Source organism: Pleurodeles waltl, chromosome 8, assembly GCF_031143425.1.
Source record: "Pleurodeles waltl isolate 20211129_DDA chromosome 8, aPleWal1.hap1.20221129, whole genome shotgun sequence".
Taxonomy (NCBI): domain Eukaryota; kingdom Metazoa; phylum Chordata; class Amphibia; order Caudata; family Salamandridae; genus Pleurodeles; species Pleurodeles waltl.
Window position 1 is genome coordinate 212110397 of NC_090447.1, and position 25732 is coordinate 212136128.

Consider the following 25732-nt stretch of genomic DNA (forward strand, 5'->3'; position numbering starts at 1 on the left):
TGGTATGTCGCTGGATGAGTTGCTACCTTAGTTCCATGCAAGCAGCCAATTGATGGAGTCCTAAAAAAACAGATGAATGTATGGAATGTTCTTGGACTTTGTTAGAGTCAAATTGAAACTTGACTGCAAAGCACAGCCAAAGCCAGCTTGTAAACCCCCATCCTGAATCTGACAATCTCTCTCTTATAGTTGGTGTTTAATCTCTAAAAAGAGATTGGGATGGATTTCATTTTCTAAGATCAGAGAGAGACTGTAACATCACTTGGTGCCCAGAACCTACTGTGCACCACTTAAACCCTCGTAAAATAAATCGCACATGTGCTTATCGAAGTATCACTACTGTTTCCAACTGATAGTAGGACAACATGCTTTGTTGAAGCTGTGTTTAGGGTGGTGCATGATTAATAATATAGAAAGGATCTTGCAGGAGAACACCACTTATGCTAACAAAACTGCTCAACTTGCATAAATGATTCTATAAAATAGTTTAGTTAGTGTTGTTTTGCAAGTGTATTTATATATCTCTAATGTCCATTTCTTTTTTTTTAATATATTTTTAGTGGGCGAGTTTGTGAGCGATGCCCTGCTTGTTCCTGATAAGTGTAAGTTCCTTCACCAGGAGAGAATGGATATATGTGAAACCCATCTGCACTGGCACACAGTTGCCAAAGAGGTATGTTATGTTATATTTTCTCATGTTTTCACCTCGGATAGTGCGGAGTAGAGAAGTTAACAGTGGATGAAATTAATTCGAAATTTCCATCTGTTTAATGTTTTTCTCTGTTTGAGTTGCCCTACATTTGTTCGGCATTCTTAGACATGGTTCTTGTAGCAGTTTGTGGCATTCAACTCCAAAAAACTTTAACTAATAAAGGCCAGAACATGTCTGATATTGCTTATGTTTCTGTGAAGAGTAGTCTTGGATCAGTAACTAGGCTGTACTGAGCTTTTTATGGAAGGCCAAGACTGACTTGCATATGCTTGGTCCCTGTCTGTAGTGGCACTATGAGAAAAACAATACTACAGAGGTATGAAACTTAGAATAATCACCACTAGTTGGTAGGTGTGTGCGAAAATCGTGTGATTTGCTCTCAAATAATTGCACAAAAGTTCAGCTAAATCATGCACATCTTAATAGCACTACCTTTTAACGCAGATAAAGGCAAGGGCAAAAACAAAAGCTCCACAAACAACCGCTGTAGAAAAGTACCCTCTTTTTGGCATGGTAACACCCACATTTTGCCTGCTATCAGTATGCTTTGACTGTTTTCACTGGGATCCTGTGAATCAGGACCCCAGTGATTGTGCTCTCCCCCTTTAAATTTGGTTGCACACCCCACAATTGGCATACTGGTGCCCCCATATATGTCCCTAGTATATGGTACTTAGGTATCCAGGGCATTGGGGCACCAGGGGTTCCCCATGGGCTGCAGCATGTTCCCCATGGGCTCCCATGGGTGGTATGTATTATGCCACCCATGGGAGCCCATGAAAAATGTTTCTGCAGGCCTGCCATTGCAGCCTGTGTGAAAGATGCATGCACTCTTTTACTATAGGTCACCACACCAGATCATTGTATGTCACCCATATGGTAGGTCCTCCTAGTCCAAAGGGCAGGGTGCAGGTACCTGTGTGTGGGGGCACCCCTGCATGAGCAGAGGCGCCCCTACGAACTTCAACTCCATTTCACTGGACTTTGTAAGTGCGGTTTAGTCATTTTACCTATGTACTGGACACAGCTACCTAATGGTAACTCTGAATCTGGGCATTTTTTGTATCAAATATGTTGAAATCATACCCCAGTACGGTTGCCAGTATTGGTTGTATGATTCTATACACTCTGGGCGCTCCCTAGAGAACACCCCCCCGCTCCCCCCCAGTATTGCTTCTACCAGTCTTCCATGGTTTTGCAAGCAGCACGCGTTGCTGCCACCCTCCAGATGGGTTTCTGCCCTCCTGCTGCTTGACCAGCTCAGGCAGGGGGAGGCAGAACAAAGGATTTCCTGTGGGAGAGGAAGGTAACACCCTCTTCCATTGGAAATAGGTGCGACATGGCTTGGGAGGGGTAGCCTCCCCAAGCCATTGGTTTGCTTTGAAGGGCACATTTGGTGCCCTCCTTGCACAAACCGGTTTGCACCATTCCAGGGACCCCAGGTCCCTGCTCTGGTGCAACACTGGACAAAGGAAAGGGGAGTGACCACTCCCCTGTCCATCACCATCCCAGGGGTGGTGCCCAGAGCTCCTCCAGGTGGTCACTTGACTCTGCGATCTTGAATCCAAGATGGGCAGTGGCCCCTGGGACCAGGTAGGTGATGTCACAGCCCCCTCCTGATAGGTGGTCACCTTGCTAGGTGACCAATCCCACTTCCTGTACTATTTAGGGTCTCCCTCTTGGGTGGGTCCTCTGATTCAAAGTGCATGATTCCATCAGGACTCCTCTGCATCGTTTACTTCATCTTCTGGCCACTGGAACCTCAAGTGGACTCCGCAGAAACCAACAATCTGCACCTTCAGCGAAGACTCAGTTTGCAACATTGTTTCTCTGGCTCCCTCCAGCAACTGTAACATTTCCCCTGTTGTGCATCCTCTGAGGTCGACAAGACTCTAGTCTGCACCAAGTAGTAAGAAGGAATCCGCCTTGGAGTGAAGGAGTCACTCCCCTGCATCTGCAGGCACCAACTGCAATGACGACCGGCTGTGTGGATCTGCTCTCCTCTGGAACTGCTGGATCCTGCATCACTGGTGGTGATCTGGAGTGGTCCTCTTGGTTCTCTCTGCCAGCTGTCCTACATGGGAGACGGTAAGCCCTTGCCTCTCCTTGCTGGACAGTACCCCTCTGCCCCACAACTCTTGCAGCTACCAAGGCTTGTTTGCTTCTCCTCCAAGGGATCTTCAGGCTTTGTGTAGCCCCGGGCCCCAGCACTTCTTCCTGCCAAGCACAGTCCCCTCTCAACTGCTCCAGCGAGGTGAAACTCCTTCAGGTGTGTTGAGTGGGTCCCACTGCGACTGCTGTGTCTGCTGCCAGTGGGTTATCCGTGGGAGGCTGTCTCCTCTTCTGGTGGCTCTCTTGACTGCTGAGGGTCACCCCTTGACTCCCCTGGGCCTTGCTGGTCCTGTTGAGCCTTGCAACTCGTCTTCTTGTTTTTCATTTGCCAAGGTTTGTTGGTGGTTCTCCAGCACCACTGACCAACTGCAACCCGACAGACGACGTAGGACACCATCTACATCACTTCAAGAACTCCTCTTCATCTCCTGTGCTGCACAGCTGGTCTTCTTCGTCCCCCGTCGACCTTGTTCTGCATCCACAGAAGGGTGGGTAGTGGCTCCTGCCATGACCAGACACTCCATCACAAACTGGACTTGGTCCCCTTCCTTTGCAGGTCCTCTTCTGACAGAATCCACCTTTGGGTTCTTCCAGTCTTGTTGGGGTCTTGCACAATCCTCTTTCTAAGTCCTCCTTTTGGGTTTGGGGAAAACCAGGTACTTAACTCTGCTCTCCTGCTCACTGGGGGTTACTCTTCTACTCCCATCTTGGGGTTCCTTATTCCTTCAGCTCCCCTCTAACGATGCCACATCTCTGGGTGGGGGACTGTATCTTGCATTCCACTGTTATGGTTTGGCCCTCCCCAGAGCCCTCCCTATTTCCTATTACCTTTGCCAATGCTTATTGCTTTTTACGCTCTTCACAGATTGCTAATGTGTATATAATAGTGTGTTTACTTACCTCCATTTGGGGACTGCCTTTTAGTATTCTAGTATTTGTGTTACCCTAATAAAGTACCTTTTTGTTTATTTTTATTTTTTAACATTATGTAGTTCTTTCATGTTTGAGAGTACTGTGTGGCTATAGTGGTATTGCATAAGCTTTACCTGTGTCCTAGATAAGTCTTGGCTGCTCATTCACAGCTACCTCTAGAGAGCCCTGGCTTCTTAGACACTGCATACACTGAAGTAATAGGGGATACCATAGGGGTTCACCACACACCAGGCCGGCTTCCTACAACCGCTGCTTGTGTTCGTTTTTCCAATGTGTTCACAGTAAAATTGTACAGCCAACACCATAGTAGCTGTACATTTTTACCGCAAATGGTGTGTAAATACATGAAGTGGTGTAATTTCTGATATTTTGCTTAACCTGAAATTCACAAAATTCAATTAATTATGCCGACATAATTTATATTAGTGTTAGTGTGTACTAGTAGCTATGCAAACTAAACCTTGCATATCTCAGGAATGGGTATTGGTATATTTTGCAGGCTGGAATTTAACTCCTCTAATGAAGTTAGAATGCGTCAAGAAAATAAAATATTTTTTTGTCGTACTCAATGAGACACTGAATGGTTCCGCAAGTGTCCTGTGTAGATGATGTTTACACAAATGTTAAAAATAATCGCAATCTTTGGTCCCCACACCAAAGGGCCTTAACATTTAATTGGCCATTTCAGTAGCAAAAGCAAGGTGGTTATTGCAGCAAAAAGCTTCTAACTGAATCCCTCTTAGCTTTTACTGATCTGCTTCCAGATGAAGTTAAGTATTTACTAAATTATGACATAATCTGACTGTCATGATCGCGTTTAGGAAGGAGGTTACATTTAGGCAACACAAATGGACTGAATTTGGGACGACAAATGCAAAAACAGATGATGGACGGAATGGTGAGCAAATCAAACATTCACCCCCAGTCACAGATCTGGGTTTAATCCATCAGTTTTTAATTTTTGCATTTGTTGCCCCAAGTGGGAAGGGTATGCCCAGACGTGGGTCCCGTGCTCACTGTGCCACTGGATTCAAGCTAGCCTAGCTGATGAAGGGTGATATCCTGAAACCGGTCCTAGGGTGCTTGTTTCCGGTCCAGGGAGGACCTGGCTTGGCAGTTTGGGCTGGAGTGTTCCCATGAGGCACAGGGTCAAGACTGATTTGCATAAGGCTGGGTCCAAACTGGGGTGGTGTGGTGAGCAAAAAACGATAGATTAAGCCCAGATCTTTTTGACTGGGGGTGAATGTTTGATTTGCTCTGCATTCCATCCATCATCTGTTCTTTTTGCATACTGTGTATCTTTGGCACTCCACTAGTTCCCTCTGATGCACCCTTTGGTCCCACGGATATGCAGAGGCTTCCAGTCAAACTACCTCTGGTGAATCTGTCCTCTGTGCTATCTGAATCCTTGGACCTTTCACAGGTTCGGCATAGACTCTGGTGCAGCCTTCCAACCACATCTTTGTGACTCGCATTGGTCCCTCTGAGGCCAGTCCAGACCTAGAGGAGAATCTGTTTATCCTACTTGATTGTCTAACCCCGAACCGGCATCCGCTTGACACCTACAGAGGTTGTGTTCCGAATCCACCATAATGCACTTGGTCCCCATACAACCTGAGACTAGGATGAAGTTCATAAAACAGACCATTTACAAGATAAAACTATCTTGTGCTTTATTGTTTGTTGTCTTCGGAGCTGTGGGCACCATTAAAGGATTATCAGCCCCTTCGGCCTTTTAGTGTTTTCCGGCCCCTTCAACCTTTTAGCGTTTGCCAAACCAACTGCCTTGTTTAAAGCAGTGTTTTAATGCTGTTTAATAAAGGTTTAACACACAGTTCCTCCCAAACCATGTACAATGCCTTAACTTGGTTTTTGATGTTTCTCACATATACTCCTAGATGCGTAGCTGCCCATTGTGTCTTTTGACCTGAAAGACTCCCTTTCTTTTTGTGATCACTTGCATGAGTGAGCTACAGTCTGTCCGTCCAACTAACCTATACCATCCTGTTTTCTGGACAAACTGGTGCTAAGGACTTGGGTTGCCCTTTTGCAGGAAGTCATGTCTCCTTCGATGTTGGGCAATCCATCACTCACTCAATGTTCTTTGCCCCACCTCATTTATCTAAAGAGGAGTGTAGAGGCTCCATCTCTTGAACCCTAAAAGAGTTCAAAGGTTTTACATCCATCATACCAAGAATTATTGGGTGGACGATCTTGTGAGGTTCTCCCGGGCAGAGAAAGAAAAGCAGTGCAAAAAAGAACTCTGAATTAGATTGTCTTATGCATGAAGATCTACTGCACACTAGCCAAAAAGCAGCTTCCAGAAGGACTGAGAGCCCATTCCACCAGGGCTAAGGCTGCCACCACTGCATTGACACTCATGGTGTCAGTCTTTTAACATCAGGCGGGTGGCTGTGTGGGCCTCTGCCAAGTTTACTAAGCCTTACTGCCTTGACAGGCTGGTCTGTCTGGAAGAACACTTCACCCGCTTGGTTCTGCAAGACTGTTTGGTCTGAGACCACTTCACAGGCCCTCCACCTATGGGAGGTGGTATTTCTTTACTTATTATAAAGGTGATGAATCTGCTGTTCAAAGTATCCATCAGCAGACCAAATTACTTTCTTTTGGTATCGCTCTTTCTGCTGGACGTTCTATCTAAACACAGATTCCTGTCTGCCCGCCTACTTTTTCTGTTTCTGTGGAGAGGTGTAATTTTACCATCTCAAAAGGTTCCAAATTAAAGCCTCACACACTGGCATTGCCATTGGTGATGTGCTCTTCATCCGAGGGTGTGCAAAGAATCAAATCATGCTAGAAACTGAGATTGGCACACAGGTATCATTGATAAGGAAGGAATGCTACGTGGAGTAGCACAAAACCACCTACAATGATCGGGAACACTTCTATGAAAACGTTTCCAGATCCAATCTGGCGCCTGGGGAATATTGTAAGTGAGGAATGCACAAGTAGGGGGAATATTCACCATAAAGGGCATTACCAAAGGTAAGTAACTTGTTCATCCTGATCAAACCAGACCTTAGAATTTAAGTTTCCATCTCTGTTTATTAAAGTTGGTGGCTCTTCTTTTCACACCCATTGATCTGATCTGATCTGATCTGATCTGACCTGCAATGAGCCGCTGGACATTGCATTGTTAGTGACAACAGAAGGAACCCTTATGGTTACGCTGTAGCAGGAAATGCAATGCTCCACTTCGTACAAAGATGTACTGTAATTGCTATATTGAAAACATGCCTCCGTTATCTGACCTAGAAAGCATAAATTACCTTTAGTTAGTTATTTAGCAAGTGATTATTAAGCCATTTTGTTGTGTATAGAATAAAAAGTAAAACATGAAAATCACATGCATGATGTTGTGTAAAACCTAATACAAAAATGGAAAGATTCCATTCTGAAAAGTTGTATTTTGCTTTTCTTCAGTTTCATGGACTCTAGTCTTTGTAAAACAGACTGCTTTGTGTGACACTGGATCTGAATAATCAGTATGAAAGTTTTCTGTCTGTTTAGCTGTGAAATATCTTGTTCATCTGAACTGTTGCATTGGGAGATTTCTCACTAAGACTTAGTTAAGTTACGTTTCTCAACAAGTTGTGATCTTTAAGCAAAGATAACTTTGTACAAAGTGGAATGAGCCAAGAGCAAGCAGTCCAGTTCCTAAACATATTTACGCATTTCTAGACTTAATTTGAGTAATCATTGTATTTGTGTGCTGCTATATATTGTAAATATCCAGATTTACTGTCTTAGACTATTTCAAGATTGAAAGTGGATGTGATCCAAAATCTTTTATGACCCTTTCATTTGAAATGTTAGAATCATGGTTTTGCTCATAGTAACTTCTGAAGTCATGATGGGCCGCTTTTATTCTAGTCTTGCAGTGAAAAGAGCACAAATCTTCATGACTATGGCATGCTCCTGCCCTGTGGAATTGACAAGTTCCGTGGTGTGGAATTTGTCTGCTGTCCAGTAGCTGACGAAAGTGACAATTTAGACTCAGCTGATGCAGAGGAAGATGACTCAGATGTCTGGTGGGGAGGAGCTGATGCTGATTATGCTGATGGAAAGTAAGTCAGTTCCTTCCTCATTTGTTTTTATTGGGTAATTCTTATAGATTCTATGTACTTTGTTGAGTCACCTTACTGATGTTCTGATTTGTATTTTATAATCTACCTAGTCAGTTGCCAGATTAATAGTATTTTTTTAAAAATTCTGTTAACAAGTAAGTTGCCCCTCCACTCTCATTTACCTAGAACAACTCATTGAGGCTGACCCAGTTCCAATTAGGGCAGAAATCAACATAATGTTTCCAGAAAAAACTGTTGATACACCCACCTCCATGAATATGAAATGGCTCAAGCTCTTTGGCATCCCAATTTATGTACTCGCGTTGGAAGAAAATCTGGCTCCCTTCAGAGTCTGTTACCACTATGAATGTTTGTGCATGTGTATATTTTCATCCTTCCTAGTCAGTAAAGCGATGGTTAATTCCTCCATGTTATCAAGAACTGCTTAAAGGTAATTTATAAGAAAATGGCTGGTCAATTTGGAAGAGGGATTACCCTCACCTTCTCAATAAAACCACTCTTATTTGCTTAGAACAGTTTTGAGAGTATCACTGCTTAACCCATGGCAGCTATGGCATAATCATTAGGCAACGTCCAGAGAAGTGTTTGCTTAGTTCAAGCAGTCCCAACAGTTTTAAAGTGAAGAACACAATTGCCAAGGCAATTTGGAAAAATAGAAAACAGTTTAATGAGTAAAAGGACACCAAGATCATCAAAACCATTTAACTAGAAGCAAAGATATGAATTTTAAAATATGCAAAGGAAAAAGTGTCCTGAAAATTTCAAGTGCTACGGAGAAAAAAAACAGTCTGTTGGTTTGCGGTGGGCTGGGATGTAGGTGCAGTTTTAGGACAACCATGGTGGAGTGGATGGAGGCCGGATACATCAAGTGGGTTTTCCCGGTTCAGTGTTTTTCCTTCAGACTTAATCTCCAGCTGCTGGGAAGGCCTCATTCTGATATATTCTACAAGCCCTAGTTCCTTGAAACAGGCTTTTGGGCACTATGTATCTCTCCAGGCAGATAATCCTGCAGGGTCAAGTTCTCTTTTGCCAGTTGGGCTTTCTTCAAATTGAGTGTTACCAGGTTCAGGAATGTTCTGAGGAGGTGATGTACAATCTAGGGATTGGGGAATTCTGCCACCCAATACTAATTATATTGTTGCCCCCCAGCACCCTTTACAGCACTACCTCCTTATGTTACTGTAAAATTAGGATTGCTTGTTTCAACCTGGCAGGACCCAGGTGCCACCAGGCAGGCCTGTTCTTAGCATCTTGGCAACTCACCTACCTGACTGGGTGCAAACCGACTTATCCTCATACTGTAGCTGGAACTTGGCTGTCTCGAAGGGTCCTGTGGGTAAATAGGAGAATCCCTCCTTGACACCTTCAAGTCAAAAGGTATAGTACTAAAGCTGCTACTTGTTCTGCAGACTGTTCGTGTCCACTTCCATACAACCCATCCCTGTTAGGTGGTCAGCAGTTAACACCCATTGGCTTTTCTGGGGCTCAGAAGCAGGCCATTTTTCTCTGAGCCAAGATCTTTGATGCTCCCAGCCAAGCATATTCCAGCGCTTGGAGTGATCAGTGGCAGAATTGGTTTAAGCCAGTTCTAACTAAAGTTATTTTGTTTTACTTATGTTATCAACTATCTGTTTTCACATTTAAATCAGGGTTTATAAACTAAGAAGGAAATAACTTAGAAGCATTTGTCTAGCCCTTTCCTAAATGAAGGTGTAGAAAATAAATCTCATCTAGACCTGTTGAGGAAAAAGTCTAGCCAAGTCTGCACAATGACATAGCTTTGGGTCTTGCGTTCACTGCGAGGGCATACCACTCCCAATATGGCAATATGCACTGCTGCCTATTTTTTTAAAGTAGCACCCTGCCCTGTGTGCTTTCAAGGAGTACTTTAGGGGTGCCTGGAGAAATTTATTATAGGCTTTTCTTACATGATAATTGCAGTTTTGCCTGATATGTCGGTTCAGTGAAATAAAGCACATTGGGCCCCCTGGCAGGAACATATTTTTGTTTCATAGGTGGGTTTTGTAAATAAACACTGCCACCCACATTTGACAATGTAATATTCCAGGCCATAGGCAACTGTAACCACCATTTAAAGGGTGACTTACATGGAATTAAATAGGGAGTTTCAGCGTACAACACATGTTTTAGTGGGGAAGTAAAGGAACTTTTTTACTGTTTAACAGTGATAAACTGAAGGGAGTCCTAAAGCTAGCAAAAACATGATGAACAATCTGGGCGCACCGTGCAGGAAAGACGGATTTGCTACAGCACTTTTTCATCTTAATTTTCCATGAGGCTGACACAGAAGCCTGAACATGCTAAGGTCTTCTTTGCTTGTTTGGGTCTGAAATCCCAAAATGTTAGGGCCATGTTATATGCCAAATGCTTATAGCCTATGAAGACGGGTCTCTACTTTTCACACTTTGCCACGTTACTGTTTCATGGAAACTTGCATCTAGTTCAAGCCTACAGAACTGTTGGTGCCAGGGAATCTATTTCGCTGGCACAGCTTTGTAATAAGAAGCGTTTTGGCCTCTGGGCTCAACTAGATATAGAAAAAATAATGCGCACCTCTATTGAAAGCACGGTATAGTTTTTCAGCCTCACCTTTTCCTGTATTTGTAAGTGTTGCCTCTGGTTTTGTTATGCATCTAAAAGCTATCCTTTTACGTGGTTTGTATGGCATGGTTTATAAGTAGTGAAAAAACACAACACACATCAAAGCATCTCTTCGTTGCTTTCCCCTGGAGAGACCTTCAATGTACTGACGCGTATTTGAAGTTGATCAGGTGCTTTACAAGTACACTTATTTGCTCTCACGTCCAGAATCACGTCAATCTACCTGGCCAGAGAGCTCCATAAACGTACAATTAGGCTTTGCTTCGCATCGCTTGCAACACACTGGAATGTGCACATGACGAAACTAATTGAAATACAAACCTGAAGAGACTTAATAAGTTGATTGTGCAAGGTAGGCAGACGTTAGGCTTGAAGTACGTGGCACTCCACATTGATTAGATAAGAAAAACAGGAATGTTCTAGTGGAATAAAAACATCTTTGACGTGGGTGAAATGTGCTACATATTTGGCACCATCTCTTTGGAATAGATGATCGTGCTGTTTTTACCTCTGGATTGGCCTTTACTAAGAAATCAGATTTTCTGGTTTTTGGAGTTAATTCTGACAAGTTATGGTATATATGTATATTTAAAATTTTATGAACCGGAATGTATTACATGTGGTTTATATGCACCTCAGTGTGCTTCTTTTTTGTAACGTGGCACACACAATTTCCACTTTCGTCTGATCGGCACTAAATGGCGTCATGAGCACATTGTGCCACAGTCGACTGTAGAATATTATTTTTAACATTAGTATTGACCAAGGCCTTTGTGTAGCCAACACTATGTATTGATATGCCCTCAAAATGAATGTTGAGTAAGACCTAATTGCACCCGTTGTATTTCCATTTGGAGTGATGGACTGAGTTGTTGTGTTGGTGTTTCTTTACATGGTGAAACCACTGTTGAAGAACTGTCTTAATATAGGACCTGTAAAACAGAGCCAGATAAAACTGTCAGCGGCTTCACAGATGCACTTTTGTAGCATAATGCAACCAATTCATAATTGAACTTAAGACAAACTGCCACAGCGTCATTATTTCATTTACCTTTGGACCAGGTTTTCTAACCCGGACAACGCCCCCACTTTAAACGTTAATAATAATCCCCTCTCTCGCAATGATTTTTTTAAACTTGTGTGAAAGTATGTTTTTTTTTTTCATTTTAAATCAGCTCTCATCTGCTGCTGGGCCCTCTAAAACAATTGAAAAAAAAAGTTTTAAGGATAGCAAGGGATGGGAGAAGTAGGTGCGAGGAAAGCAGTAGATGAGCTTGAGGTCATGGGGGAGTCTGAATAAACAAAAAAGGAAATGGGGTAAAAAAGCTGGGGTGTGTGAAGCAGTGGAAGTTGTAGGGGAGGAAGGAGTAACACAAGCATATTAGGGGGGGAGTATATGATGGGTCCTGTGCAATGCACAAAGAAAACAAACTGTGCCCGAGAGGAACAAAACATGTTCACTCACACGGAATGCTGATACCAAAAGAAATGAGAAGTTCCCTGAATGTGGAAGGGTACAAGTCATTCAATTAAAAGGATGGTAAAGAAGCTTTGCTCCAAGGGAGTGACAACAGAAGAAACAATGAAAGCCATCATGTAGGAAGCAAGCAAATGAGAGCAGCAACAAAGCCATTCAGTGCACTCCCGCAAAGCCCACTGGTGTGTTTGGTGTGATCCACAAGGGTTACTATGCAGGCACCTTAATTGTGCTTTTTGGTGAGACCTAAACAACTCTCACCCCTAACGACATTTCAGATGTAAGAGCATGGTTACACAAAGCAGTTGGTTCCACAAGTAAACTCCCCTTTCCGATCTCCATGGGAATCTTACAATGCATGCCCCAGTAAGAAGTGCATCTAGAACTGATCAGCGCATTTGGTTTGTACTGCCATTGTTTTTGTTTTTAGTAAACGTGATCAAATCAACAAATATTCCATCAATCAACTTCAGATCCACATATTGAAAAATATCAAACCTTGTCCTCTGGTGGTACTTTCATGAGTAGAGTACGTAAAGGTATACAGCCTTTTCGCGATGACGATTATGTCAAGAGGGACCTTCAATAGAAATGTTTAATTGGAAGTTTTCATGCCCCCAGTTTACTCACATAACGTCAATCATTAATGTGCTGAAGCAGATTGTTCTTCTTTCATTTTATAACATGTTGACTGCAGCCACTTGTCCTAACAATCGTGTCATGCTCTGTTGTTGCCTAACTCCACATAAACTATCTTTATGAGGTTATGGGATGCATCGGCCCTTTTAATGTCCTAAGCAGAGTCTTTTTTTACGGTAAAGTAAGATTTGGATCACACCAAATCTGTTGTATATCTCCTCTTAAAAATAAACAAATTAAAGCATAACATCAGTACATAACAACACGTACTCACAAAATGAATATCACTCCGTTCATTGTTGTCTCATTGGTAGTGTTAATGTGATAAGTAATCTGATCTGTAATTGTTGATATTTTTGTATTTACATCTGTCAAATTGAGGGAAAGGCCATGCTCATTGAATTTGGTGCAAGTTATGTTTTGCTAGTTCTAGATTGTATGAACAGAACGTGTGAAACATAATTGTACTTCAACTGGGATATTTATTATTGAATGTTATTTTGTTTTAATAACATATTACACTTTAACATTGAATGTCAACCTTGTATATATGTATATGTTCGGTGGCATGTGTAGCTGCAGATACACATGCTGTGCACATCCTGCCATCTGGTGTTGGGCTCGGAGTGTTACAAGTTGTTTTTCTTCGAAGAAGTCTTTTCGAGTCACGAGATCGAGGGACTCCTCCCATTTCGGCTCCATTGCGCATGGGCGTCGACTCCATCTTAGATTGTTTTTTTTCTGCCATCGGGTTCAGACGTGTTCCTTTTCGCTCCATGTTTCGGGTCGGAAAGTTAGTTAGAATCTCGGAAAAATCGTCGGTATTGTTTGCGTTCGGTATCAGGTTAGTTATAACAGATCGACACCGACTTTTGAAGAGCTCCGGTGGCCCTTCGGGGTTTTTTCGATCCCCCCGTCTGGGCCTGGTGGGCCCGGCCACGTGTCTCTTCAAGGCTGATGGAACGGACCCCATTCTGCTTCTGCCCAAAATGCCATAACAAGTATCCATATACAGATCAGCATCTGGTCTGTAACTTGTGTCTGTCTCCAGAGCACAAGGAGGATACCTGTGAAGCCTGTCGAGCGTTTCGGTCGAGGAAGACATTAAGAGACCGAAGAGCAAGAAGACTGCAGATGGCGTCGGCGCCGACAGGACAAGGGCGTTTCCAGGAGGAAGAAGAAAGCTTCTCCATCAATGAATCGGACTCTGATGAGCTCGATCCCGAAGAAACGCCGAAAACCCTGAGTAAGACGTCGAAACATAAAACTCACGAGAAGACAACAAAAGCCCAGGGGACGCCACCGCCAACAGGCCATGGCTTAACCCGAAAAATAGGTGACCGATCATCGGCACCGAAAAAGGGCACGCTGGTGGCGAAGTCATCTGACTCCGGTCGAGATACCGCCACACAGCAATCTCGGGCTCGAGATAGTGGCTCCGAGCAGGTTCGGCACCGAGACAGCTGCACCGAAATGAGTCGGCACCGAGAGACCACGACGCCGAAAACAAAAAAGGTTTCGTCGGAACCGAAAAAAGTAGCCGAAAAGGTTTCGATACAGAAACATCCAGCTTCGGAACCGAAATCAGGTTCCTACACAGAGGAACAAGGACAGTCCTCACAAATGAAAAAACATACATTTGGACAGGAATTAGAGACAATGGAGCCGGACTACACCCAAAGACGGCTCCACATCCAAAAAGAAACTGGAGAGATCAGCACTCTCCCTCCTATTAGGATGAAACGCAAACTTGCCTTCCAGGAGAAAGACAAGCAGCCACAGGCAAAGGTGGCTAAACAAGTAACCCCGCCACCATCTCCACAATGCTCTCCGCAACCATCACCGGTAGCCACTCCACCTATGATGCAATCCCCGACTCACACAGGGATGAGTCAAGATGACCCTGACGCATGGGACCTTTATGGTGCACCAGTGTCAGATAATAGTCCTGACTGTTATCCAGCTAGACCGTCGCCACCAGAAGATAGTAAGCCTAAGCACAAGTGGTGTCGAGGGCAGCGGCATTTCATAATGTCAGCCTACATTCAGAGCCCATTGAAGACGACTTTCTACTTAATACACTGTCGTCCACACACAGCCAGTACCAGAGTCTTCCCATGCTACCTGGGATGCTCAAACACTCCAAACAAGTGTTTCAGGAGCCTGTAAAAGGAAGGGCCATTACTCCAAGAGTGGAGAAAAAATATAAACCGCCACCAACAGACCCCGTGTACATCACACAACAGCTAACACCGGACTCAGTTGTAGTAGGGGCAGCTCGCAAAAGAGCAAACTCACATACTTCAGGAGATGCACCACCGCCAGATAAGGAAAGTCGCAAATTCGACGCAGCAGGCAAAAGGGTGGCGGCACAGGCAGCAAACCAGTGGTGTATTGCAAATTCACAGGCTTTGTTGGCCAGATATGATAGGGCTCATTGGGACGAAATGGAACATTTTATAGAACATTTGCCCAAGGAGTTCCACAAAAGAGCACAGCAAGTAGTTGAAGAAGGACAGAGTATCTCCAACAATCAGATACGGTCAGCTATGGATGCTGCAGACACAGCTGCTAGAACTGTCAACACAGCAGTGACAATAAGGAGACATGCATGGCTGCGTACATCAGGATTTAAACCAGAAATACAGCAAGCTGTGCTCAATATGCCATTTAACGGACAGCAGTTGTTTGGGCCGGAGGTGGACACTGCTATCGAAAAACTTAAGAAGGACACTGACACGGACAAAGCCATGGGCGCACTCTACTCCCCACAGAGCAGAGGCACATTTCGAAAAACACAGTTTCGAGGGGGGTTTCGAGGGCAAAGTTCAGAACCCACAACCTCACAAACAAGGCCCACTTATCAGAGCCAATATCTGCGTGGAAGTTTTCGGGGACAATATAGAGGGGGACAGTTCCAAAAAAAATAGAGGAATGTTCCAAAGTCCCAAAACTCCTCAAAATAAGCAGTGACTTACAAGTCACACATCCCCAACACATAACACCTGTGAGGGGGAGACTAAGCAAGTTTTACAAACATTGGGAGGAAATAACAACAGATACTTGGGTCCTGGCAATTATCCAGCATGGTTATTGCATAGAATTTCTCAAATTCCCTCCAAACGTCCCACCGAAAACACACAATATGTCAAAACAACATATAGATCTTCTAGGACTAGAAGTTCAGGCGTTGCTACAAAAAAAAAGAAGCAATAGAATTAGTACCGAACCAACAGAAAGGAACAGGAGTTTACTCTCTGTACTTTCTCATACCCAAAAAAGACAAGAGTCTGAGACCTATATTAGATCTCAGAACATTAAATACCTACATCAAATCAGATCACTTTCACATGGTGACATTACAAGACGTAATCCCACTGCTCAAACAACAAGACTACATGACAACACTAGACCTAAAGGATGCATATTTCCATATACCGATACATCCTTCACACAGAAAGTACTTAAGGTTTGTATTCCAAGGGGTACACTACCAATTCAAGGTGTTGCCGTTCGGAATAACAACTGCGCCAAGAGTTTTTACAAAATGCCTAGCAGTCGTAGCTGCACATATCAGAAGGCAGCAAATACATGTGTTCCCGTACCTAGACGATTGGTTAATCAAAACAAACACGCTAGAACGGTGTTCACAACACACAAAGTATGTCATAGAAACCCTCCACAAACTAGGTTTCTCAATCAACTACACAAAGTCACACCTTCTGCCTTGTCAAACACAGCAATACTTAGGGGCGACAATCAACACAGCAAAAGGGATTGCCACGCCAAGCCCACAAAGGGTTCAGGCATTTCACAATGTAATACAGGCCATGTATCCAAATCAAAAAATACAAGTCAAAAAGTTAATGAAACTCCTAGGCATGATGTCCTCATGCATAGCCATTGTCCCAAACGCAAGGTTGCACATGCGGCCCTTACAACAGTGCCTAGCATCACAGTGGTCACAGGCACAGGGTCAAATTCTAGATCCGGTGTTGGTAGACCGCCAAACATACACCTCGCTTCAATGGTGGAACAGTATAAATTTAAACCAGGGGCGGCCTTTCCAAGACCCAGTGCCACAATACGTAATAACAGATGCCTCCATGATAGGGTGGGGAGCACACCTCAATCAGTACAGCATCCAAGGACAATGGGACACTCGCCAAAAACACTTTCACATAAATCACTTAGAACTATTGGCAGTATTTCTAGCGCTGAAAGCATTTCAACCCATAATAAGCTACAAACACATTCTTGTCAAAACAGACAACATGACAACGATGTATTACCTAAACAAACAGGGAGGCACACACTCAACACAGTTGTGTCTCCTGGCACAGAAAATATGGCATTGGGCGATTCACAACCACATTCGCCTAATAGCACAATTTATTCCAGGAATTCAGAACCAGCTAGCGGACAATCTTTCTCGGGATCACCAACAGATCCACGAATGGGAGATTCACCCCCAAATACTGAATACTTGCTTCCAAAGTTGGGGAACGCCACAAATAGATCTATTTGCAACAAAAGAAAACGCAAAATGCCAAAACTTCGCATCCAGGTACCCACAAGATCAGTCTCAGGTCAATGCGTTATGGATGAGTTGGTCAGGGATATTTGCTTACGCTTTTCCCCCTCTCCCACTCCTTCCATATCTAGTAAACAAGCTGAGTCAAAACAAACTCAAACTCATAGCACCAACATGGGCAAGGCAACCTTGGTACACAACACTACTAGACCTCTCAGTAGTGCCTCATGTCAAACTACCAAACATACCAGATCTGTTAACGCAACAAACAACAGATCAGACACCCAAATCCAGAATCGCTGAATCTAGCAATCTGGCTCCTGAAGTCCTAGAGTTCGGACATTTAGACCTTACACAGGAATTTATGGAGGTCATAAAACAAGCTAGGAAACCTACCACTAGACATTGCTATGCAAATAAGTGGAAAAGATTTGTATATTACTGCCACAATAATCAAATTCAACCCTTACACGCATCTGCCAAAGACATCGTAGGATACTTACTACATTTGCAAAAATCAAAGGTAGCTTTCTCTTCCATAAAAATACATCTTACAGCAATTTCAGCTTACCTGCAAATTACGCATTCAACTTCTCTATTTAGAATTCCAGTCATAAAAGCATTTATGGAAGGTCTAAAGAGAATTATACCACCAAGAACACCACCAGTTCCTTCATGGAACCTCAACATTGTCTTAACACGACTCATGGGTCCACCTTTTGAGCCCATGCACTCTTGTGAAATGCAATACTTAACATGGAAAGTTGCATTTTTAATTGCCATCACATCTTTAAGAAGAGTAAGTGAGATTCAAGCATTTACCATACAAGAACCATTTATTCAGATACACAAGCATAAAGTAGTTCTACGAACAAATCCTAAATTTTTACCAAAAGTCATATCACCGTTCCACTTAAATCAAACAGTAGAATTACCAGTGTTCTTCCCACAGCCAGACTCTGTAGCGGAAAGAGCACTACATACATTGGACATCAAAAGAGCGTTAATGTACTACATTGACAGAACAAAACTAATTCGCAAAACAAAACAATTATTTATTGCTTTCCAAAAACCTCATACAGGAAATCCAATTTCTAAGCAAGGCATTGCTAGATGGATAGTTAAGTGCATTCAAACCTGTTATCTTAAAGCTAAAAGAGAACTGCCTATTACACCAAAGGCACACTCAACTAGAAAGAAAGGTGCTACCATGGCCTTTTCTAGGAAATATTCCAATGACAGAAATATGTAAGGCAGCTACATGGTCTACGCCTCATACATTTACCAAACACTACTGTGTAGACGTGCTAACAACACAGCAAGCCACAGTAGGCCAAGCAGTACTACGAACATTGTTTCAGACAACTTCAACTCCTACAGGCTGAACCACCGCTTTTGGGGAGATAACTGCTTACTAGTCTATGCACAGCATGTGTATCTGCAGCTACACATGCCACCGAACGGAAAATGTCACTTACCCAGTGTACATCTGTTCGTGGCATTAGTCGCTGCAGATTCACATGCGCCCACCCGCCTCCCCAAGAGCCTGTAGCCGTTTAGAAGTTGATCTTGAACATCTGTATATTTGTAAATATATATATTACTTTAAACGACATTGTGTACATACGTATTCACTCAATTGCATGGGCACCATTACTAGCATATACAACTCCTACCACACCCTCTGGGGGGGAAAACAATCTAAGATGGAGTCGACGCCCATGCGCAATGGAGCCGAAATGGGAGGAGTCCCTCGATCTCGTGACTCGAAAAGACTTCTTCGAAGAAAAACAACTTGTAACACTCCGAGCCCAACACCAGATGGCGGGATGTGCACAGCATGTGAATCTGCAGCGACTAATGCCACGAACAGATGTACACTGGGTAAGTGTCATTTTCCATATATATATATATATATATATATATATATATATATATATATATATATATATATATATATATTTATGTATATATATATTTATGTATATATATATTTATGTATATATATAAATATATATTTATGTATATATATTTATGTATATTTTTTTTAACAAGAGATTCCTATTTGGAGCATTATTTCTTAGTGCTCCTTGCTTACTTTGTGTGAAATGTCAGCCTTATTTCACAAGAGCTTGTACTTCCACCTTTCAAAATACTCTAACTTGCTAATAGTGATTTGTGAAGTTGAAAGAAACTATCACAAACATGGTATCATTGGACATGTTAAATGGTAAAGACATTCACATCATTTACCCTATTTGCGATGATTGGTTGTCTAGATGGTTAAGTCCATTTCCGTTTGTCAGTAATTTGAAGTGCTGTAACTACCTTAATGAGATCTACTCATGGAGGCTGTTCGTAAACGCCTTTGAATACCTTTTCAGCCTTCTGATCATTTAGCCATTGATACATCAGCTTTGGATGTAATATTCCTAGTTGTCTACGTTTCCGAATCAATTGTGCAGTTGAGGAATTAAAATTTTAGAAAGGTTTTTCATTTCCAGTCGCCAGATCCGACCATAAACTGTGTGTAAGGAAAAGACTGGACGTGGGGAAAGGCCAACTATTAACAGCTGTTGCAGTATTCCTTTTTATTCTGAAATGTTATGGTTATGGCAGCCTCCAGAATATTTTAAGGCAGTCGCTCTTTTGGGGTCCGTTGCTTTTTCATGTTTTTTTTATTACAACACTACTGATAAGATTATAGTTTTCTTGCAAATAGTTAATATTGGTTGTACTATGTGAATTGCCATGTTTGTTGTAAGGTCACCTCCAGTGCCTTGGAGGGAGTTATCACGCTAAAATCATGGTAGTTATTCCAAGAAATCAAGGGGCCTGTTTCATCAATCCCAGCATGCCACGGTGCATCACTGAGTAGGTGTTGCACAATATAAATGGTTAGTGACATTCTGGTCTCGCACTGACTTTTTTTTTTTTTTTTTTTTAAACCCCATTGTATTCACAATCTCATACTGCAGGGTAAGTCATCTAAAAATACATTGTGAATGTCAGTGATGGAGTTGAGTGCAAGAGTGTTGGTGTAGGGGACATTTGCAGACTGTGCCACAGCCGTAACAATGTGAGATCACGACAAGAATGGGACTGATGAAACGGCGTAATGTCTTCAGAAGTAGTGGCCAAAATGCTGCGTTGGCAGCGCCGCACACAATTGTAGCATTAATACCCCTATCCAGAAAGACAATGCAACTAATCCCTAAAATTCGAGCCAGGGCTTAATTCAAGCAGTGAGCGTGCAACGCGGAGTCCGTCCTTTTGTTTGATGTTGCTTAACTTCTCCAGTGTGTGGTAGAGGTTAATTAATGGTCTAAAGTCTTGTTCCCACCAACTTGGACCTCTGTATGGGGGTGCGAAAGGAAAGACATGATGCCTTCGCTGCTCTTTGATTACTAGAGTAGTGTTCCTGCACGCATTACTCTCTCTGCAGTGAGTGTAATGAGAAGTGTATTATTGCCGTCCTTGGTGATGTAGAGTTTTTCTCCGATTTTAAATAAAAGCTTCTGATGAACCGTGAGCAGTGCTAATCCCCTAAGGATTTTGTTGCTCTTCACTGAATCTGGTCATTCAAAGCAATTAAATATCAGATAACAGTTCAGAATTAAATATAAAGCACATTGCGCTTCGCAATAAAGACCGAAAAGTATTCTAATCAAATCTTGAAGGTTTATTAAAAAGTAGACATTACAGAATGCAAAATGAATGGCAAGTAGTCAGTCAATTAGTCATTTTTATATAAAAGCGTGAATCCCAGAGTAAAATGTCAAATAATGAAATAGCAGAACAAAGAATAATTCAGCTCAAGCAAGTCAGTATAAATCAGAGGTCAGATCGACAGAACATCACCTTCTACAGGCCAAGGGAGGGTGAGCCCTCTACCCTCAGGAGGTGGCCACTCTTATAGGAAATAACACAAAATAATCATACACTTGGTGTGAAGGTTCTGACGTCTCAGAATCCCTTAGTCACATTAAGCAAGAATGATAGTTTGGAATCAGGTTTGCCAACGCTGTCCCACAGTCCTGTATTGCATTTCCCATCCCTAGTGCTTCTTATGCACCTCAGTTATTAATAAAATGTTGCTATATAACATACACGGAAAAGTTCTCATGAGAAGCCATCACGGTGTCCATAGGTTAATACTTGAAACCATGCATTATCCTAACAGCACTAAGACCAAGCATCATGTCGTGCATAAGACAGTGACATGTTTCCAAACAATGTTTTCAAAATTACTGTTGAGTGCATGGCGGAGAAAGGACGGAGGGATGTCTGCGTGCTGGAAAATATGGATGAGGACCAACAACCATTTTAAAATTGAGTCCTCTTTAGTTAAGATAAACACAACTTATCAACAGTTAATCGTGATTCCACTCTGTTAATCACATTGTGTTTTTTTTTTTTTTTTTTTTTAAATAAAAACCCTACGTCAACAATTTGAAAAGCATTTCCTCCACTTTTGTGTGTGGATTTTTTTTTTCTCAGATTGTAGTGTAAATCTTGAAATACCAAGTGATAATTTTTCTGGTTCTTCCGTAAATTTGTAACCTGAGCGCTCTGTAATCTGCTGAGATGTGTGTGAATACCACACAGATGGTTGCACATCACTGACTGCAGCAGAGGACAGTCATTTCAAAATGATGGTATGGGTTTGCCAGGTCCCCACTCCAGCCTGCTTGACAGCATCTTCTTTTTTTTTTTCACACCAAGATACAAACTGATGCTCACAGTCACGAACGCACTCTTAATTGCTAACTGTCCGATGAGAGAGATTAGGTTTAGCTGTTTAGAGACTGTGGGGGTTTCTGTGCACATCTGGCAGTGCTTGCTTTCCGATGAGACTTTTAATTTGGCCTGCCTGAATTAGTAGCTCCCACCAGGAACAGTATAAGTTGTTTCAGTGCTCTGGCAACATAAAGTGTCTACTAGAGCACTCCAATACCCAGAAAATATGCTGGTTTTGCTGTAATTTAGCATCCCCTCTTGGTGGCGCCCTGCAGCTGCGTCCTTACAGTCATGACTCTATTAATGAAAGCTGCCTGCCATCGTGTGTGCAGTCTAAATCATATAGTCATTTACTTCAATTGCCTTCGTTTATTTAATCTCATGACCCATTCGCTGTCTGTTTGCTTTTTCTCAACCAGTTACACGTTGTGCCAAAGTTAGTTTCCAGTGTAGCTATCTGGAACCATAGTCTTGAGCAAGTATTTCCAATGCAATGGGTCTCGCATTTGCTTGTGTTAGAGCTATTATCGTTGTAAACTCCTAAATGGACTTTTCTTGCCCCATAAACTAATAATGAAAATTAAAACAGTTTCACCATATGCAAGCCGGTGGTCGCCATGAGTGTGAAGGAGAAACAGAAAAGGAAACAAAAGCTCGCTCGCAGTGAAACTTATCGGCAAAAGTGCAATTATCCATGTTACTGGCAAAAGAGCTATTATCCATGTAACAGGATCAATGTCATGCAAAGCGCTCAACTTCTGCCCAGCAAGACTGCACTGTGCAGAAAATGAAAAGATAAAGTAGTCCAGAATCCAGCTGAAAACACGGAGCCTTGTGTGTTTTCAGTAGTTTACTGGTGCGCTTGAAGAGGGCTAAACATCGGAAAAGACATGATGTATGCGTGCCTTTCACAAATGGAATCAGTCGATTTTTAAAAGGCAATCCCGCAAACTAAAGAAAGTTACCGGAGTGACCTGGGCGTTGTTATAAGCCCACATAGAGATTACAACATGGTCCAGAGCGCTTGCGTGCTCGACCCTAAAGTTAAAAAAAAAAAAAAAAACATTCAACTTGTTTTTCATAAGCTTATCCTACGCTGCCACAGCCATGTTTGCTTGCCTTCCTTCTAAACATTTGTTTGCAGGTGGCAGAACTGGCTTGTTTAAAATTCTTAATCTTTTGTTGTTTGTCTTCCTCTTGTATCTTTCAACTTCTAACTTTGTTCTCTTTGAGGAGGCCCTACCAAACAGAAAAGGTATATTTCCTTATTTCCTGCTATTGCCATATGCACAGGGAATGATCATGTTCTTGGTTTGCATGCATTATGTGATTTACAAAGGCATGGTCTTTTTTTTTTTTATATGCTAAAGTTTATAATGCTACAGGGTACTATGATGTCCCAGCACTGTGCAGAGTCCACTTGGCCTTGATAATGAGCTCCTTTAATGTTTGTGTGTTTTCCATTCTTCCCTTGCTTTCACATTAGTGTTTACAGCATATATTTTTTTGCGGTGTCTAGCAGTGGCGGCCGGCAGCTTTGGGAGGGAGGCGGTGGGCGGGGCACGCAAACACACACACCATTCAAACATGCACCAAACATTCATTTAAAAAAATCGCACACTCATTCTTTCACACACGCACGCATGCACCTCCATTAACAACACTCAAACATGCACGCACGCACTAAACATTCAATTTAAAACATCGCACACACACTTACCTTCAGCCTCCAGGTCCCAGGAGGGTTGGGGCTGCTGCCTTCCCTCATTGGCTGACCTGAGGTCAGCCAATGAGGGAAGGCACCCATAGGCGTCCAATTTGCTGTCTCCATCGTTGCTCCTTCATTTGTTCTCCCCATTTGTCTATGGCGTGCATCCGTCATGCCTCTTCCAGGGTTTAGCCCTCCCTGAAAGCAATGACCAATTACTGATAAAATTATGCAGCAGCCATTTTAGGATATTCTTTCGGGACGACTTGTTTATTTCTTTAAGACATCTTTTCACGAACACTCCTTTTTTTTTTTTTTTTTTTTTTTTTTTAACTCGCATCGTTATCAGTTGCCACAGTCGAGTGAACCTGCACGTTTTGTTTTCCCTTTCAACGCATTCAGTGTAAGCTGTGCCCCGGCTGCCACATCTGGTTGGTAAACTGCGTGAGAGCGCATGGCTGAGGGGATTGCTCACCCACCAGAACACAGTAGAGCAGCTTGCAGCATAAACTTCCAGGTGCTGTAGATATTGCATTTGTGATTCCCAGAAGCAACTGCTGAACGCAAGTATGCTCTGTCGACAGCTTGTTGATTCTCAGCCATGGGCGTGAGAATTCCAGAGCTTGCCATTCTTGAGGCTCGATTTTGAGTGTACCCTGCTCGCTGCAGCCGCTTGTGGCATTTTTATGGAACTCAGGTTTGTTTAGTTCATGATCTGCATGTTGGAGTAAGCCTATGTGATGGTGAACAAGTGCTTGTGTTTAATGAATTCCCTAACTGATGAGATTGTTGTGTAGGGCTGTTGCACCTTAGTGTTGCCTATTCCATCTGACAGTGTCTGCACTAAGTGGCATTATTATGCCCACTCTTAAGTGGGGCTGCTTTTCATGGGTGATACTTAAACAGATACACTTAATTGGTATTCAGGATGAATGATCTAGACTGTCAATTTTCAGGCTTTTCCCCATTTTGTGTACTTTATAAAAATTTACACTTCTTTTTGTGTTTATACTTACCGGCCAACTAGGGAATTTACGTAAGGCACTTTGTTTTTAGGTGTGCTGTGGTATTTTTACTTAGTGGGTGCAGTGTGTCAATGTGTAGCGCATGGCAATTGCTCTCACAAACACAACCACAGGCACCCCCTCAAAAGTAATAACACACATTTGAACACAGGCACACACACCACATCCACAACCTCACAAACATATGGCTAAAAAAAAATCACATTGATAATGCCAAAAGCTCAGACCTTGGCCATTACTGAGATCTGTTGACTTTGCCAATGCTTGTTTTTGCTTTTTGTTTTACGTTTTGTCTGTTGTTTGCTCTTCGATTGTGCTGGTGTTACATCAACAGAACATTATCCTTTCATGTGCTTGTTTGTGGCTCTTCCCTGAAGGGGATTTCCATGTGCTTCACCCTTTCTACAATTACATTTGGAAGTGATTTATTTTCATGTGGTGTGAATAATACCTGTCCCCAGCCGCATGTTTTAAAACTTAGTTTTTTAAAGAAGCAAGTCAATAATGCCTCCTTTGCCACAATACATCAGGTAGGAATGAAGAAAATAAACTTGGATAAGGGGGTTTGACATAGGGTGACCAGATGTCCCGGATTTCCCTGGACAGGCCCGATTTTCAGAGGACTGTCCCGGTGTCCCGACACTGCTCTAAATTTTAGATAAATGTACTGGTTTTTGGGACAAAGGTCAGATCATCTAGGTAAGCATAAGTTAAAGGTATGGTCTCCTTTTACAGACGCTTAAAAAATATGAAACAATTAATTTATCTGTTACTGTCAGGCAACACAGTTCCCTGTCTGCTCCCAGCAGAGAGATGGAGTGGGGAGCAAAGAGCCACTCTCTCCCCCCCCTCCCAATTCCCTCCACCGCAAAAAAAAAAAAAGCGGGACAGGCCAGATTTTAAAGTGAGAGTGAAGTCTTTAGTCCTTCTTTTATGTCTGACCTATCTCGGTTTTTGGTTCTCAAGATCCGGTCACCCTAGTTTGACAGTCTCGGCCATGCTTTATGCAAATGTGAACTTGGTTTACTGTCTCATGCTGAATCTTATGCAAAAAGAATCTGTGATGGACGGAATGCTGAACAATGTCAAACATTCACCCCCAGTACAGAGATCTGGGCCTAAAT

The 25732-nt window shown here is 42.6% G+C and overlaps 1 protein-coding gene across 4 annotated transcripts in view; it reads left to right on the top strand.

Moving 5' to 3' along the window:
* APP (amyloid beta precursor protein) overlaps positions 1–25732 on the top strand; it is a 403467-nt gene that overhangs the window by 190490 nt on the left and 187245 nt on the right. For all 4 annotated transcript variants that reach the window (XM_069204083.1, XM_069204081.1, XM_069204085.1 and 1 more), the window contains exons 4-5: positions 561–673; positions 7649–7842. In XM_069204083.1, coding sequence (XP_069060184.1) covers positions 561–673; positions 7649–7842 — 307 coding nt within the window. The remainder of the gene's footprint in view (positions 1–560; positions 674–7648; positions 7843–25732) is intronic.